Source organism: Trachemys scripta, chromosome 3 (assembly GCF_013100865.1).
Source record: "Trachemys scripta elegans isolate TJP31775 chromosome 3, CAS_Tse_1.0, whole genome shotgun sequence".
Lineage (NCBI taxonomy): Eukaryota > Metazoa > Chordata > Testudines > Emydidae > Trachemys > Trachemys scripta.
In genome coordinates this window covers 49005143-49021531 of record NC_048300.1, presented here as the reverse complement: position 1 = coordinate 49021531, position 16389 = coordinate 49005143, and the positions used below count along the sequence as shown (strand labels likewise).

Sequence of the window (16389 nt, the reverse complement as noted above, 5' to 3'; positions counted from 1 at the left end):
TGGGTCAAACTGCTGAGCTACAAGCTCCAACAATCCCAAGAAATTTCCATTCTGCAATGATCCAAATGTGTCATTTGATCCCTGGAAAGGCAGACCACATTCAGCTAATGTTGGAATAACAGCTCTAACATGCTGCGAGACATGTTGCCAGTATTCACAGTCCCCTTTAATTTGTTCTTCCAATTTTTGTGTCACTCCAAAGCCCCGTCTTCGATTTAAATATGTCAACATTGAATCTCTGGGAGTAGTGCTATTTTCATGTTGTTCAATTAAAACAGTATTCCGCCAGTCACTAAATCCATCTGCAGCAAACCGAGATGTTGAAGGTTTATATGCAAAAAGTTTGCAAACAAAACAGTACCCAGACCCTGTTGATGGTGAATACAGTAGCCATTCTCGAGTGTATTTCTCATCATTCGCTTTCATGCTGAAAAATATTTTTTGTGGACAATATCTTGTTTGTTTGCCATTGGTAAAAATCCGACATGATTTCTCAAATGGCCCAGTGTGGTGTTGACAGTCATTTGGTCCATGATCTATCCAGTAAGCTACATCATCGGTACTGAAATCAAGCCCCATACCAAGATCTTTTCTCCTATTATTTACAGCATGAGCAGGTTCAGTTTCTGATGCATCCACACCTTCTAGAACAATGTCTGTTTTACCACCAGGAGTAGGATGATCAGTTACCGTCTCTGATTTCCTCACATTATTTCAATTTACGTTAGTAGGATGCCCCCCTGGTTTAGGTGGGGATAAGTAATAAAAAGAGAACAGAAAAACGGGGGAAGAGTGTGTAGTGGAGAGTAAGGAAGTCTAACAAAGTTCTGATATTTCCCATGATGACTTCTTCGATGCTTTTTGTGAAATATCAAATTAAAAAAAAAAATATTTTTTTTTTTGTGCCCCCTGCTTTGCTGGTGCCCTAAGCATGTGCTTTGTCTGCCTATTGGATAATCCAGCCCTGCTCCACACCCAACGTGTCTCGCTTTAATATCCTGGGACCAACAACACTGCAAACAGACAATATTGTATTTGGTTGTATATATTGACACAGCTGAGTCAGCAAACCTTTGCTGTGATATCTGGCTTGTAACCAAGACTGAAGTGGCCACACTTTTCCAAAGCGGCCACTAATGTTGCGTGCCCTTGTTAAACAGACCCCCGCCCCAAAGGAGACGCCTAAAATGAAGGGACACTTGAAAAGGCCGGGCTTAAAGGGCTCTAACCCTAGTAGGCTATAGGGCACCAATCAGCCTAGGCGCATACCTACTAGCTCAGCTGTCTGTTCTCACGTCGTTGTAGCCCTGTCATCCCCAGGAGATTAGCTAGCTGTGGTGGCTGAGGCAATATCCTGTATTGGCCCAACTTCTGCTGGGGACAGAGACAGCTCTGGAGCCACACGGAGCCTCTTCCTCGCTGGCAAGTGTGTCTCGCAGCACCCGCCGCTGGGCAAGACACGCTACTCCCGCGCCCGCCTTGTCTCGCTCCTAGGACTGGGGTAAGAGCGCGCGGACGCCGGGGCTGCCTTGCGCGTCGCTTGATGGACGTGACTTGTAACTGGGTTTTGTTTGGTAACTGCCGAGCTCCCCCGGGCTGATGGCCGGGCTGTTTTCCCGAGGCAGCTGGCACAGGGCTCGGGCTGGGCTAGGCGAGCCCGGCGGAGGGTGTCCCCCGCCCCGCGCCAGTCGAGGCGGAGCAGGGTTGGGGAACCCGGGCACGGAGGTGAAGCCCTGGCCGAGAATCCCTTCCCTGGCGGGCGGGCCGAGGCTTCGCGGAGAGGCTGGTGGCCGCCGCCGCCTGCAGCGCAGCCCTTTTCCAGGGGCTCGCTCGGCTGAGCTGCCCGCGGAGCCGGACCCCGGCGCTGCGGCCCCGGGCGGAGGTAAGCGGGAGGGAGGCTGGGTCTGTCCCGCATGGCGCTCAGCCACGCCCCGGGCCCTGCGGGAGGTGAGGCTGCGCGCGGGGACCTGCGCTCTGGGCCAGCCCTGCCACGGACCCCCCCCCCGCAAGCGGCTCCATCCCGCTGCGCCCCACGCCAGTGCTCCTGCTGGGCGGCGCAGGGGCTGGGCCGGGGCGGCTCTGCGCCCGCAGGGGAGCTAGGGGCTCCCCGCGCTCCTGCAGCACCGCTACTCCCCGGCCAGGTGCTGGCACCGCGGGGTACACCGCGCCTGGCAGTGGCTCTGGGCGTCAGCTCGGATCGCTTGGCAGGTACAAGTTCAGCTTGGCTCTGACTTCCCAGAACGCTCTCAGCTTCAGCCAGAGGGACATATTTTGGCACCTTCCAGCCCCAGCACCTTTAAAAGAGGCAGGCTGGGATTTTCAAACACGCTCTGTCTGGACTAATTTGTTCACCCCACCTCAAGGGTCAACCCCATTCATTGCCAGGGGAGCAGAGGGACCCTAACACTACTTGCTTTGGAAATCCCAGCGGAATGATTTAGTTCTTACAACGCCCCTGTGAAGTAGTTTAGTCCCATTTTATAAATGGAAAAACTGAGGCACACAGGGCTCATTGGAGGAAGGGGACTTAAAGTGATTTGCCAAAGGTCACACAGCCAGTCATGAATAGAGCCTAGGATTCCAGACTCTACATTGTAATTAAAAACTCATGTCTGACCTGTTCCAGCTGCCGGTGGGCTTGGGCTAACAGGCTGTTTGATTGCACTGTAAACCTTCGGACTCAGGCTGGAGCCCAGGCTCTAAGACTCAGCGAGCCTAAAAGTCGAACCAACGAGCCACTTAGCCGGAGCCCCATGAGTCCAAGTCAGCTGGCATAGCTCAGCTACAGGCGTCTAATTGCAGTGTAGCCATATCCCCCGTTTCCTCTTTCGCAACATTCACACTGCACAACACTCCGAGCAACGATAACATTTGTACACTTCAATTTCAAGCTGTGAGCTGTGTTGTTTATAATATATGGATTTAGCACTGATTTTAGTTGCAAATTGTCACATGGTAATTAATAGATATCAGTGGCATGAGAGTCCATAAAAAACAACTGAGGTAGCTGGCCACATTGCACAAAGCAATTGTTCTAGAATGACAATTATCTAAGATTTCTGGACATTGGCCTGCCTGGCACAAAATCAATAAAAGCAAATACGGAGTGAGTGATTTTGAGTTGTTTTAAGACCCTGCTGCAGGGGCGATAACACAGATCCCATGCCACTACTGACCTATCTCAGTTGAGCAACAAGCAGTGACCAAGACCTGTGTGCTGAGGATCATAGGCTAGGTCTACACTACCCACCTGAATCGCGGGTAGAAATCGATCCCTCGGGGATCGAATTATCGCGTCTCGTCGGGACGCGACAATTGATCCCCGAATCGACGCTCTTACTCCACCAGCGGAGGTGGGAGTAAGCGCCGTCGACGGGGAGCCGCGGAGGTCGATTTTGCCGCCGTCCTCACAGCGGGGTAAGTCGGTTCCGATACGTCGAATTCAGCTACGCTATTTGTGTAGCTGAATTTGCGTATCTTAAATCGACATCCCTCCCCCCCCCGTAGTGAAGACCTGCCCATAGTGGATACAGAGGGACATCAGCAGCATGAATTTCAAAGAGGTGGAGCATTGACATTGGAGGAGTGACGATGTTCAGCCCTTCTAAAAACCAGGCCAAATATCTGAGAGCATTCCTCTTTTCTGTGTGTAGCTCAGCAAAGGAAGGTTATCCCTTCTTATTCTACACTCAAGCTGATAAGAGAAAAGAAGTGCTAGCATCTGGCATGGTGGATTTGATTTAAATCATGATTTAAATCACTAGTCAGGAAGACTCGAATTAATCATGGTTTTCTCCATAAAAGTGCATTCTTGTTGGTTTTTACAACCTTAATCCCTTCTTCACAACTCAGAGATAGATGTAGGTTTCATTTTTAGAAGGTACACACTATACGTTTTTAAACAGTGATTTATTTTGAAAACTTTTCAGATTAGTTTTACAGCTATATCAGAAAATGAATCATTGTTTGGTTATTTCATTTACCAAAGGTAATTGAAGCAGATATTTATGAAATCACTGGGAGGTGAACTATCTCCAGTTCAACAGGTTAATCATTAATATTTAGAGGATTGTTTTGCCATGCTGTATTAGGAGGACATCATCACCAGACAGACATTTAAATTGTTTTATTTAACTAAACCAACAACGTTAAGTATTCTGAATTTTTTTTCTTCAACAGCAAACATATAATATTTTAACAAAACAAGCATATGTCCATCACTTCTCACATTTATCTCCAGACTTCTTGTCCAGATCTATTCCGCCCCCAACAATCTTCTATTCATTGAACTTTTTGAAACTGTGCACTTTTAGAGAGAGTTAGGAGATTGACTTTGTGTACACAAATTTGCAGAGGGACAGTAGAGTTGAGGTCTGTTATTTCTCACCTCTATATATTATTTATTTATTTTAAAACATTTTTGTTGTTAACAAGCATGTTACCTCTGGAGACACAAATCCACAGTTTGAGACCTGCAAAAATAAGCATCTCTGATGGTATCTTCTAGACTGAGCACTGAGTTCTTTGGGTAGATAGAAAGATTAACCTAGATAATCTATACAGAAGCCTGTGGAACCTCATAAAATTTGGTCCTTAATCCATGAACTATGGAACTCATTTACAAAAGTTTTCTTAAACATTACATGAATATATTGTCTCATACTATAGAATTAGAATTTATAATCCCTATTCCATGATGAGATATCTTTGAGCTATAATGTATCTTAATTAAAACTATCTTTAGATACTTTTTTCCTCAAAAAGCATTTTATCAAAAATATCCAATTTAAATAAAAAAAATTCAGATAAAAAAAATCATTGATTTTTATCCACCCTGGCATCTGGGCATGGAAGAATTTTGGGCACTCTGCTAGCTCTTTCTTAAATAATTCTCGTACATTGCTTTGAAAAATGTAATCACTCCTTCCACCACCACTGGAAATATTATTATCCCCCTTTTACAGAGGAGCAAACCAAAACCCAGAGTGCCAGTGCTGGAAATCAAACCCAGGTGTTCCTATGTCTTCGTCCTGCTCTTAGTCTACCATACTGCCTTTTTAAATTTTTGTTTGTTTATCCCATTTTTAATCTAATAAATAAAGCCAATTAGAATATATGGCTTAGGTAAGAAAGGCATGGCAAACAGTTATTCACATTATAAACACTTAGGGAAGCATTCTTAAAAGCACTCAGTGTTGGTCAAATCCTGCTTCCATTGACATCAATGATAAATCTCCCATTATTTTAATGGGAGCAGTTAAGCCATCACTTCACGCTTTTAAAAATTCCACTCTTAATTTACTTTTTCTTTATTTACAGACTGGAAACAGTTAGGTGAACCTTCCTCCTCTCTGCCCCTACTCCTGGGAATGCTGGGGCTTTATGTAAAATGGAATCTGGTTTGGAACCAGCTCAGGTATGAGAGGAGTCCAAACTAAAATCTTTCAGCCATTGATTAACCTTTAATTGGATTAAAGATGATATCTAATTGACAGTTCTTCACTATTGGCTCCTTTTCATATGCAAAGCTGCCTTTCATCCTGGTTATTCAACTATCATCTACAGCACCTGCCTGTTTACAGTAAAAGCAAGTAAGTTACAGGTACATAAATAACTGATACTATAAATTATGTAGATAATTGGGATTGGGAAGATTTCAAATCTAGACAAAAGCCTCATTGTTTTAGTAAATTGATTATGATGTTTAGTGGAAGCTAGAAAGTATAATGAATACAGAATGAAACATTCAGATAATCCTGAGAAGTTTGTCTATCAACTCATTGGGGAGATAATTCAGGGGAATGCATACCTTTAATTCTAGGAGCTTAATTTTCAGTTATATATTAATTACAGCCTCCAACTACACATTCTTATTTGATGAAAAAACTATAAATTACTTATTTTTATAGACAGCCATTTTCCAAGCCATCATTGTTGAGGTGTAAGTGGAGGATTTGATGTCAAAAAGATTTATTGATGCAAAGTCATCTTCAGGGTACCTTGGCTATCTCTGCAGAAGCTGTCAAACCTGAGTTTTTTGTATGCAGTCTTATTCAAGGGCTGAGAAGAGAGCTAGGGAGGTTATCTGGTGCTGGCTCTTTGCTTTAGAGCAGAAGTTCTCAAACTGGGGGTCGGGCCCTTCAGGGGGTCACGAGATTATTATGTGGGGGGTCGTGCGCTCTCAGCCTTCACCTCAAACCTTGCTTTGCTACCAGCATTTATAATGGTGTTAAATACGTAAAGAAGTGTTTTTAATTTAAAAGGAGGTTGCACACAGAGGCTTGCTGTGTGAATGGGGTTACCAGTATAAAAGTTTGAGAACCACTGCTTTAGAGAGCAACTACATGAGGGGCATGCTCAAGTGGTCATAAGTGGATGATAAACAGTCACAGCCTGTCTCCAGTGGATGAAGGCATAGCCGGTAAAAAAGAACTTATGTCAACATCAGTAAATGTTCAAGCAATATTGCTTTGAAAGAGAATTAGTTGGTTTTGAGGATCGGCTCAGTTACACAACTGATATACCCCTAAATAAGATTATGAGTTAGAATGGCCTTGCAGGGGTAGTACTGGTTCTCAATTAACTCAGGTTAAAGCAGGAACATACACGTGAGTCTGGGCATGTCCTGTGTTGTGGCAGAAGAAGAGTGCAATGTGACGCACCTAGCCCAGCCAGATAGCTTCCAGCTGCTGGAGTGAGTACTGGGGAGTCTCCTGCGGCCACCACCACCACCTCCCTAGACTCAGAACATTTCCCTAAAATATCTCGTCTTGGTCGGGGGCAGCAGTTTTGACAAAGGCTTAAGGTTTGGCCAGGGTTTTCTGTGAACTGGCTGGAATCTAGTGGCCCTATTTGTAATTTGGTGCGAAACTTTGGAATCTATAGAAAATTGGCTACTCCCCAAGCCTATTGCACTCCTTCATTTCTTTTGTTTGCATCTTCTTTATATCAGCTAGCTGAATTTCTTGAGGTGAGTCTATACTGCCACAAATATCTTTTTATACCATGTGAGTTGACTTCCCTTTACATAGGGTGAGTAGATACATGTTTATCTGTCTCTGTAGTTAAGATTTATAAACTGTGATTGGCTTAAAAATCATGAAATTTTAAAAAATAATACCTTTGGGGTCTTTTTATTTGAATTGTAGAGTTGAACCTTTGGGTGGGGGGAGGTCCCAGTTCTTCGAGTGCTGGTCCCTATGTGTATCCCACATGTGGCTATGCATGAGAATCATGTGCCCGAGTCTGGAAATTCTTCAGAGCAGTGTCCATTGACCCGCACATGCGCAGTAGCTTCCCTCGTGCTCTTGACCCAGGGTATACAAAGCAATGCAGGTCAATGCCTCTCCAGTTCCTTCTTACTGCTGCATGGCCTGAGTCGGAATCGTGTCCTTCTGTGCATAACCTGCAAACTCAACTCCTTGTAAATAGCTTTATATCTAGTTTAGTAGTTATAGTTAGCATAAATTTATAGTTAGTATAGGATAAGCCCTCCGTACCCCTCAATCGGGGGACTATGCCCAGAGTCCTAGGATTCAAGAATTGTGTCTCCTGCTCTTGCTCCTTCTCCATCAGTGATGGGCATCAACAGTGCCTGCACTGCCTGGGTGAAGCACATATATCTGCAAAGTGCTGTATCTGCTAATCTTTTCCACCCAGAACTAGCGAGGCATGAGAGCTCTGTCTCAGGAAGTTTCTGATGGAGGAGGCTATAAGGCCTCGCTCCAACCCGGGCCTGCGAGACATCCCTGTACAGTGGCCTCAACTGACTAACAGCGCCCCTCCAAGCATGGGCCTCAGAGCAGAGCCATTACCACCAAAGCCCAAAGATGACTCTTACTGGGCTCTCCATGAAAGTAAGGTGCATTCTCATGGGCACAAGGATAGATCCCCACAGAGGACATAAGAAATGCATTTCCTCCCCAAGTCAGTCCAGGTCAGGTGCGATGTCGCAGATGGAACCCATGGAACCTGCTCCACCAAAGACCTTCCCAGGTTAGAGGGTGAGGCATGAAAGAAAAGGGATCCAGGTAGTGACAGCAGGACCGAAGTGAAAAGCCAGATACTTGCCAGCTCATTAATGAATGCAAGTCCAGACCCATCATCAGTGCAGAGCTATTTATCTAAAGACTGAACAATAGCAACAGATGAGCCAGGTTCTTCAGGCATCCCAGCTGGAACTCCCTGGACTCTGGGCCCTACAGAGACCTTCGTAACCCCGAAGGATATATTTGTCTGTTATCCACAGTCTCTGCTCTTCGTGGGCCCTGCCCTCCTGAGAGAAATCCTTAAGCCTGGTGGAGGAATCGTTACTGATGTCTCAGGAGCAGTTACATCCCCTGGGCAGGAGTGCCGCAGTACCAACAGTACCACCGCTACCAATGGAATTGGAATCAGAAGAGCTAGAGGAGATAGAGGCACAAGTATCTCAGAGAAAGCATAGGAGTCCCGACAGGCATTCAAGAGGCTACCTACCAGGACTCTGGACACAAACCCCCAAAGAGACCTGGTACAGATTGGGACTATCAAGGCTGATGGACCCCTGCCTTCTTGGGGCCTTGGGACCTTATGGCAGACACCCAGACCCCTCTCACGTGTCATACCGCTCCTCTCCCTCTCGGCAGCTGGCTCCGTTGGTGTATGAGGAGGAAGAGCTGGAACTGGGTCTGACAGTACCAACAATTCCGATGGGGACTTCCTTATCATCCCTGGACGATGCTGTCACTCCTTTGTTGTCCTCTCTGCCGGATAACCATCAGCAATACCAGGAGCTGTTGCAAAGGGTAGCTAATAATCTACGGATCCCATTGGAAGAGGTCCAGGACCCTCAACACTGGCTCTTGGACATTTTACAACCACAAGGCCCGACCAGAATAGCTCTTCCAATTAATGAGCCTATATTAGATCTGGCCAGAGCAGTTTGGCACATACCTGCATCTTGTGCCCCTATGCCAAAAAGACACTACTTTGTTCCTGCCAAGGGAGCTGACTTTATATTTTCCTATCCTACCCCTAACTTGCTGTTGGTACAGGTGGACATGGAAAGAACTAGGTCACAGAAATCCATTCCGGCAGAGTAGGGCCCCAAGACACTGGACCTCCTAGCAGGAAGGTCTTCTCTGCAGATCTGCAATTTCGTATAGCTAATTACCAAGTCTTATTAGTAAAATATGATTTCAACACCTACATCTGACCTGCAGATTTCAGAGACAAACTCACAGTGGAAGACTGAGCCCAATTCCAGTCTTTTCTGGATGAAGGAAAACTAGTGACGAACTCTGCTCTCCACGTTGCAGTGTATGCTGCAAATACTGTGGAGATTATATGAGCATCTCCCAACCCCAAGTTCCTAGTTTAAAGCTCTTTTAATCAGTTGTGCCAACCTCCATTTCAGAAGTCTAGTTCCCTCCTTCCTTCCTCAGGTGGAGTCCATCCCATGAGAACAGTCCTCTGCCTATGAATGCCTCCCAGTGGTCAAACATCCCCAAACCCTCCTTATAGTACCGATCATCATAATCTTGTCTTGCCCTCATTCTCCTCCCCTAGGGACAGGCAGAATCCTACTGAAGATCACCTGAGCTTCCATTTCCTTAAGTGTCTTCCCCAGTCTGGCATAGCTTCCCATGATGCATTTCAGCGAGAATCTAGCTGTGTCATTTGTTCCCACATGAAGGACAGTCATTGGATTCTTTCCTGCTCCCATTAGGATCCTCTTCAGTCTCAGGTCCACATCCCCTATTTTAGCTCCTGTCAGACAGCACATCCTTCTGTTCTCCGAATCAGCTCTGGTGACTGGCCTGTTCTTCTTATTAGGAAGTCACCAATCATGTAGACCTACCTCTTCCTGGTGTAACTCTCCAGGTTTCCTCCTGTTCTTTCTGACTGCAAGTCCTCTTGTCTTTTATTCTCATTTGCAATCTCTGCAAGTCATCCTGAATCCCCCTGGTGCTCTGAACTTTTCCCATCTTTGACTCTTTCCCCTCTTCTTATAAGACTAGACATTCTTCTCTTCTTCCTTGTTGTCCCACCTTCTGTTACAGCCTGCTGTGCCCCTTCTTCATTTTCCAGCTCCGCAAACCTGTTCCTGAGCTCTATTTCTCCTTCAGTAGCTGGTCTTTTCCTCTACCTGATTCTTATAGGTATGTGCTTCCATTGGCCACTTTCCTCACCCAGCAGTCTGTCTCCCCATAGAGTTCTTCAGTCCGGCTTGCATCTGCAAGTCTTGATTTTTTCCTTCAGTCTCCTCTCGCCTTCCCTCCATCATCTGTTCAAATCCCCTTTGAAACTCAACCAGAATTTTCACCTGCATCTCCAGACCTCGGATCTTCTCTTCCATCAGCTTTATCAGATATTTCATACAAACAAAGCTATCACAAGGTAACAACACAACTAGTTTTGTCAGGGAAGACCAGACACTGCTTTGAAGAATTTCTGCACTTGGGCGCATGGTGCGCATGTGTACCCACGTCACGTGTGGAATACAGATAGGGATCACACATCTTGAAGAACCTTCAGTTACACTAAGAAACCTCTCATTTCAAGTTTTTCTCTGCAAGCATGAGAGAGCGAAATTTAGTGTGGTGGGGTTTTTCCCCTTATACTTACATGAATTCAGGCTTTAAGAAAAAGAACACTTATTGCAAGGGTTGACCACACTATCGCTAAATGGATAGCAAGACACAAAAGCACTGCTTTTCCCCCAATGGGTGAAGTGATTCTTAGCTTCTGAGATCTCATCTTTAGTTGCCCCCTCTGCGTGTCCCAAGCTCTGCCACTTGGTGTTTCTCGTCTCTCCTTCTGACAAGTAACTCCTTTCATTTTCTCATGCCTAGAACAGCCTTCCTGGCCCAGTACATCCTGTACCTCCACATACCTCCTCAGAACTCACCAATCAGCTTTCTATGGGTCACTGCTTCCTCAGCCCCCCTTTGGACAGTAACTGACTGTTACTCCATTTTTTTAAATTCAGAGGAACTAATGAGATGCTCTACACAATAATAGACCTCTCTCATGAGCTTTCTCACTCCCTCTATTCCCGCTCTTCACCCTATATCCTTATGTCTCACACAGAAAGTTCTCTAGTGCAATGACAGGTCACTTGTAGGTGTCTGTACAATCCCAGTCACATTTATGATGCTGTAAAAGTAAGTTACAGCCCGTTTCAAGTGTGTTCTATCCTAGGCCTTACTTCAGAAGAAAGCTAAGCCAGTGTCTCTCAAAATCTGACTTTTCTCTATCTTCATTCCAGGAGAAAGTGGCGCTATGCACATGGCTTTTGTAAGTTGTAAATTGTAAGTTCCTACACAGTTGCTCCCAAGCATAGTTCTATCCAGAATTCCAGACATACCATACCCCAAACACAGGTCTGTCTGCTTTTTGACCCTGCCAGAGAAACAGAACCTTTTAATTTTCTGAGGTCGGCAGGGAAGCATGCTCATCTTTGGTCTTTGTGGATGGTGTAGATCCCATGACATGATTTTTTTTAATGTGAGTAAGAAATTACATCAATGGCCTGTGCCAAAATGTTCCCTCTTCTTCTCTCCTTCTTCTGTGTGCTGTGCATCTAGGCCAAAATGTTCAAACTTGGGCATCTAAAGTTAGAGACCTAAATAAATTACTCTATTTTTCCAATAGTGTTTAACATCCAGCAACTCTCATTGGTTACATCATAAGGTTTTGTCAGCTGGATCCGGGGGCAATAGGATCTTTGAGAAGCTGAGAAGGCATCAGAGATAGTTTGGGATTGTGAGGTAAGCATATTTAGCTGGATATTTCTTAAACCCATTAGCAGTGAAATAGTTAACAATGTTAACATTTAAATGGTTATCTTTAGGTTTCAGAGTTAAAACTCCATTGAGCTGTTCATAGCTCTCAAAGCTAGTGTTTCAGGCTGGCTGCAGACTCAGGCAAACTTCACTGCATTGCTTTATACTCAGTTCATGTTTTTAAAGATCTCTTAACATGATGTCTAGGACCCTGGAGAGCCTTTATCACCTTTGTTATCCTTTTCTGTACTCTCAGTATTTCTTAGCCTCACAACTGGGCACCATACTCCAGGGGTCATCGTGTCTGCTCCTTGTGCTCTTTTTCTGCGAGTGATACAAACCTCTGTTCTCTTTGCACTCTTAACTCCTCCCAGACATTCAGAAGATGGGGTTTAAGCATCTTTTCTCATCAGTCCCGCGCCTTTTTTTCATCAGGCTCTGGCTATCTTTTATCACCTTGAATATGTCTCTTTTGCTGTTTGTCCAGTCCTCTCCTAATTGCTTCACATTAAGTTGCATGAGCCTCCTCAATCCCATTTTTCCTAATTACCTGTAGAAGTAGATATGTCCCCCTTGGGTATGGCTGTCACTCTTAGTTCTAGGCACTGGCCTGCCTATTCCTTTTGCTAGTTCCTTGATGTATAGCATAAACAAGATAAGCATAAAGGAGTGAGTGTTGGTCCTAACATGTCACTTACCACCTATCTGATATGTAGCCATTCAATGCTGGTCTTCCCTGACAAAACCAAATGTGTTTTTACCTATCCCATTGTAAAAACATAGAGGAGACGGGTCACTTTCATTTTATTGAGGTAAACTAGGCAAGGTCAGCCATGGGTCAGACAGGTGCCTTGTCTCCATTTAGGCTTTTACAGCAAATTAGCTGTTGCGTTTGTTATCTCGCTGTAAAACATCACTTTGTTAAATAGTGAAGACAAAGCCTTTGCCAATGTTCTCTGGCTTCTGTTACCAAGCCAAGTTGGTTAAGGTTTGTTTTTTTTAGTCAACTCATTTCACCATTGTACTTGTGCTTGTTAACTTTATACGCATTTTAACCTTGAAGACAATACTCTATTGAAACTCTACTTGAAGCTCTAGAGTACATTCTGTACATTACTCACCATCTACTCTTCATTGCCATTTCCTCAAAGATTTTAATCAGTTTTGTCAACCCTGACCTCCCTTTTGTAAATAAGGGCTGTCTCTAGCCAGCCTATAACTGCCCAAGTTCTTTCCTGTTACCTTTCTGATCCTTCCAGGTCAGAGTTTTGGTCTTGGCTGCATTTCTAATTAACTTGTGAGAGTATCTAAGGATCCCTCATCTCTGGTCTAGCTGCTGCTTTGTTTGAGACATGGTTCAGAATAACTACTAATCTTCTTGGTTGCTCAATGACTAGATTTTAAAAAAAAACTATTTAAAAACACACAGATTCTTCCCTGTGGCAATTCCTATTCTAATCAGAGCAATTAAAATTCTTCTCATGTGGGGGTTTTCAAGGAATATTGAGAGTCAACACAGATTGAGTTTGGGTTTGTGAGCCAGGAGCAACTGAGCTCTAATCCTGGTTCTGTGGCTCTGGGCAAGTCCTTTAACATCTCTGCCTCAGTTTCTCCAGAGGTAAAATGAGGGTAATACTTGTCCTCACAAGAGTGTTGTAGGGATCAATTAGTTGTCTTAATTGATTGTCTTAAAGTGCTTCAAATGAACCACACTGATACTATTAGCCCTTTTCAAAAAGGCCAAATTCTCTCCGACTTCACTGCTGTTTTGAGAGACACTAGCAACACAAAGGGCCAGAAACTGATCCATTTGGCCTGCTGAGAAATTTCCCCACTGTGGCAGAATCCTCAGCTGGAATAACGAGCAGAACCAGCTCCTTTGTCCAGTAGAGGGGACATGCCAGTGAGGGGGAGGGAATGGTTTGTGGTTGGAACACTCAGACTATGTTCAAATGGCGGATGGCTCATTGGGAGTCATCGGGAGCTATAAACATGGCTTAGAGCAGTGGTTCTCAACCTTTTTGGGCTCAGGACCCAAATGTTTATGACATATCGTGACCCAGTAAATAGTCTGGGAGTTGAGGCCCTGAAGTGGTTGCAGGCAGGTCCTGCCCTGCCTGGAGGGGTTGGGTCCTGCCCTGCACTTACCCCATAGTGGCAGCTCCTGTGCTGTGGAGCTGGCTGGGGTTGGCTCTCCACTCTCTGGTAGGGTTACCATAGTTCAACACTGAAAAAAGAGGACACTCCACGGGGGCCCTGGCCCTGCCGCAACTCCGCCCCTTCCCCACCCCCATTCCAACCCCTTCCCCAAAGTCCCTGCCCCAACTCTGCCCCCTTCTCTGAGCACCCTGCATTCCCCCTCCTCCCTCCCGCTGTGATCTTGGTTGGGGGTTGCTAAGTACTTCCCTGCTCCCCCTTTGCCCTGCAGCCCCTGCACCCCTTCCCGCTCCTGCAGCCTCTGTGCCCTGCAGCCTCTGCACCCCCCACCTGCCCTGCTCCTGTGCCCCCCTACCCCTGCAGCCTCTATGCCCCTGCCTGCCCTGCTCCTCCTTGCCCTGCATCCCCTGCACCCCCCACCCGCCCCTGCAGCCTCTGCACCCCACCGCCTGCCCTGCCCCTGCCTGCCCTGCTCCTCCTCGCCCTGCAGCCTCCGTGCCCCCTGCTCCCCACTCACCCTGCAGCCCCTGCACCCCCCTGCCCCTGCAGCCTCTGTGACCCCTGCTCCCCACTCTCCCTGCAGCCCCTTCACCCCCCGCCCCTGCAGCCTCTGCTCCCCCCTGCCCCTGTAGCCTCTGCGCCCCCAGCCTGCCCTGCTCCCCCGCTTACCCGGCAGCCTCTGCCTGGCGGGGGCTTCGGAAGCTTAGCGGGGACCGGGACGGCGTGGGTCCCTGCAGCCACGGCACACGCCGCACTCCCTGCCCCGCGCCGCAGCCTCCTTCCTGCCGCCGCCAAGCACGTTCCCCGGCCTGTCTGTCCTCGTTGGAAACAGCTCCCGTGGCACTGGGTTCCGAGCCGCGCAGGGTGACATGGCCGGGGGGTCCCCGCCTGCGAGGGAAGCCCGAGCCGCTGCCTGGGCCCGGCCTCCCCATGGTCCTGCGGGCTTGGCTGGGGCGGCACGGTCCGCCCGGCCTGCGGGGGCAGCAGCGGCCCCTCCGCCGCCTTCTGTGGTTGCGCTCTCCCCCTCCCCCCGCCCAAGCTTGCTACACTATAGCCGGGCGGCTGGGCTGCGCTGCGGACTTGCTGGGTCATGCTGGGGCCAGGTGGACCCTGGCTTATGCCTCCCTATTTTCCTGGACATGTTCGGCTTTTTGGAAATTCCCCCAGACAGGGTTCTGAGTTCTAAAAAGCCGCACATATCCGGGGAAATCCGAATGTATGGTAACCCTACTCTCTGGGTGTTGCACCCCCCTTTGCCCTGCAGCCTCTGCACCCCCCTTGCCCTGCAGCCTCTGTGACCTCTGCTCCCCTCTCGCCCTGCAGCCCCTGCACCCCCCCAAACCCTGCAGCCTCTGTGACCCCTGCTCCCCACTCGCCCTGCAGCCTCTGCACCCCCCCACCCCTGCAGCATCTGCGCCCCCCGCCTGCCCTGCTCCCCCACAACCTCCGGGGTTGCAGCGCTGTTCAAAGTTGGCCTTGCCCCCCTTTCCCCCCCCCGAACTGGACCAAATTTGTGTGAGTGGAGTTGTGACCTGGCTCATGGGGTTTCAGTGCCACGCCCTCAAATTTGGCCTACTCAGACTCACATCATGACAGCTGGGCCAAACCTGAGTGGTGCTGGGACCCTAGAGGTTGCAGTATCTGGAGCAGGGAGGCAAGCCCAACTGGCTGCGTGGGACAGGAGCCACAGGAGCTGCCATGGAACTGTTTGAAACATTCTGATGATCCAATTTTGGGTCCCAACCCAACAGTTGAGAAACCCTGGTTTAGAGCATCCACCAGTCTGGGACCAGCCTGTGAATCAGGGAGCCAGGACCAGCTGTCTTATGCCCATCCCCAGCTTTTCTGCCGTCCCCAGTGGAAACTGGGCACAGCAGAGCCTTAGTGCCATTGTGCCTGTGACAGGTCACCCCCTTCAAGATGCCACCTGATGTGCTTAGATACCACTGAGCTTGCCTGTTCTGCCAGCATGGGCCCCCTTAAACCTGTGTTGCTTAGCCAGGCTCTTAAGCCTCCTGTAGCACATACATAGGCAAGGTCACACACCCCTGCACAACGACACAGACACTGAGATCGGCTCTAGGAAGACTCAGCTTAAGGGACTTGCCCCAGCACTCAGGTGTCCACCTCCCTTGAAGTGCAGGCTCAAAGGTATATTGTCTTGCGCTGTAGAGAAATCTATACAACGTTAGGGTTACCATACGTCCTCTTTTTCCTGGACATGTCCGGCTTTTCGGCAGTCAAACTCCCGTCCGGGGGGAATTGCCAAAAAGCGAACATGTCTGGGGAAAATGGCGGCTCTGCTCCTCCCCGACTCTTCGGCTCTGTTTAAGAGCCGGGCTGCCCGAGCACTACCGGCTTCGGGCAGCCCCGTGCCTCCAGACCCTGCGCCGCCGGAGCCCGGGAGGGGAAGTGCCCGGCCGGCGGCTGGGGTCCGGAGGCAAGGGGGCTGGCCGAAGCCGGTAGC

General features: G+C 47.8%; 1 protein-coding gene across 4 annotated transcripts in view; it reads left to right on the top strand.

The window, feature by feature from the left end:
* The first annotated feature begins 1356 nt into the window (after positions 1 to 1356).
* The window catches only part of TLR5 (toll like receptor 5), a 31880-nt gene continuing 16847 nt past the window's right edge, over positions 1357 to 16389 (top strand). The window contains exons 1-3 of one of the 4 annotated variants that reach the window (XM_034764648.1): positions 1357 to 1501; positions 5320 to 5416; positions 5529 to 5591. In XM_034764648.1, the coding sequence (XP_034620539.1) occupies positions 5370 to 5416; positions 5529 to 5591 (110 nt within the window). In that variant the 5' untranslated portion in view covers positions 1357 to 1501; positions 5320 to 5369. Of the gene's footprint in view, positions 1502 to 1639; positions 1883 to 5319; positions 5603 to 16389 lie in introns of those variants that run through there. The other 3 variants (XM_034764647.1, XM_034764649.1, XM_034764650.1) reach the window with 3 other exon arrangements.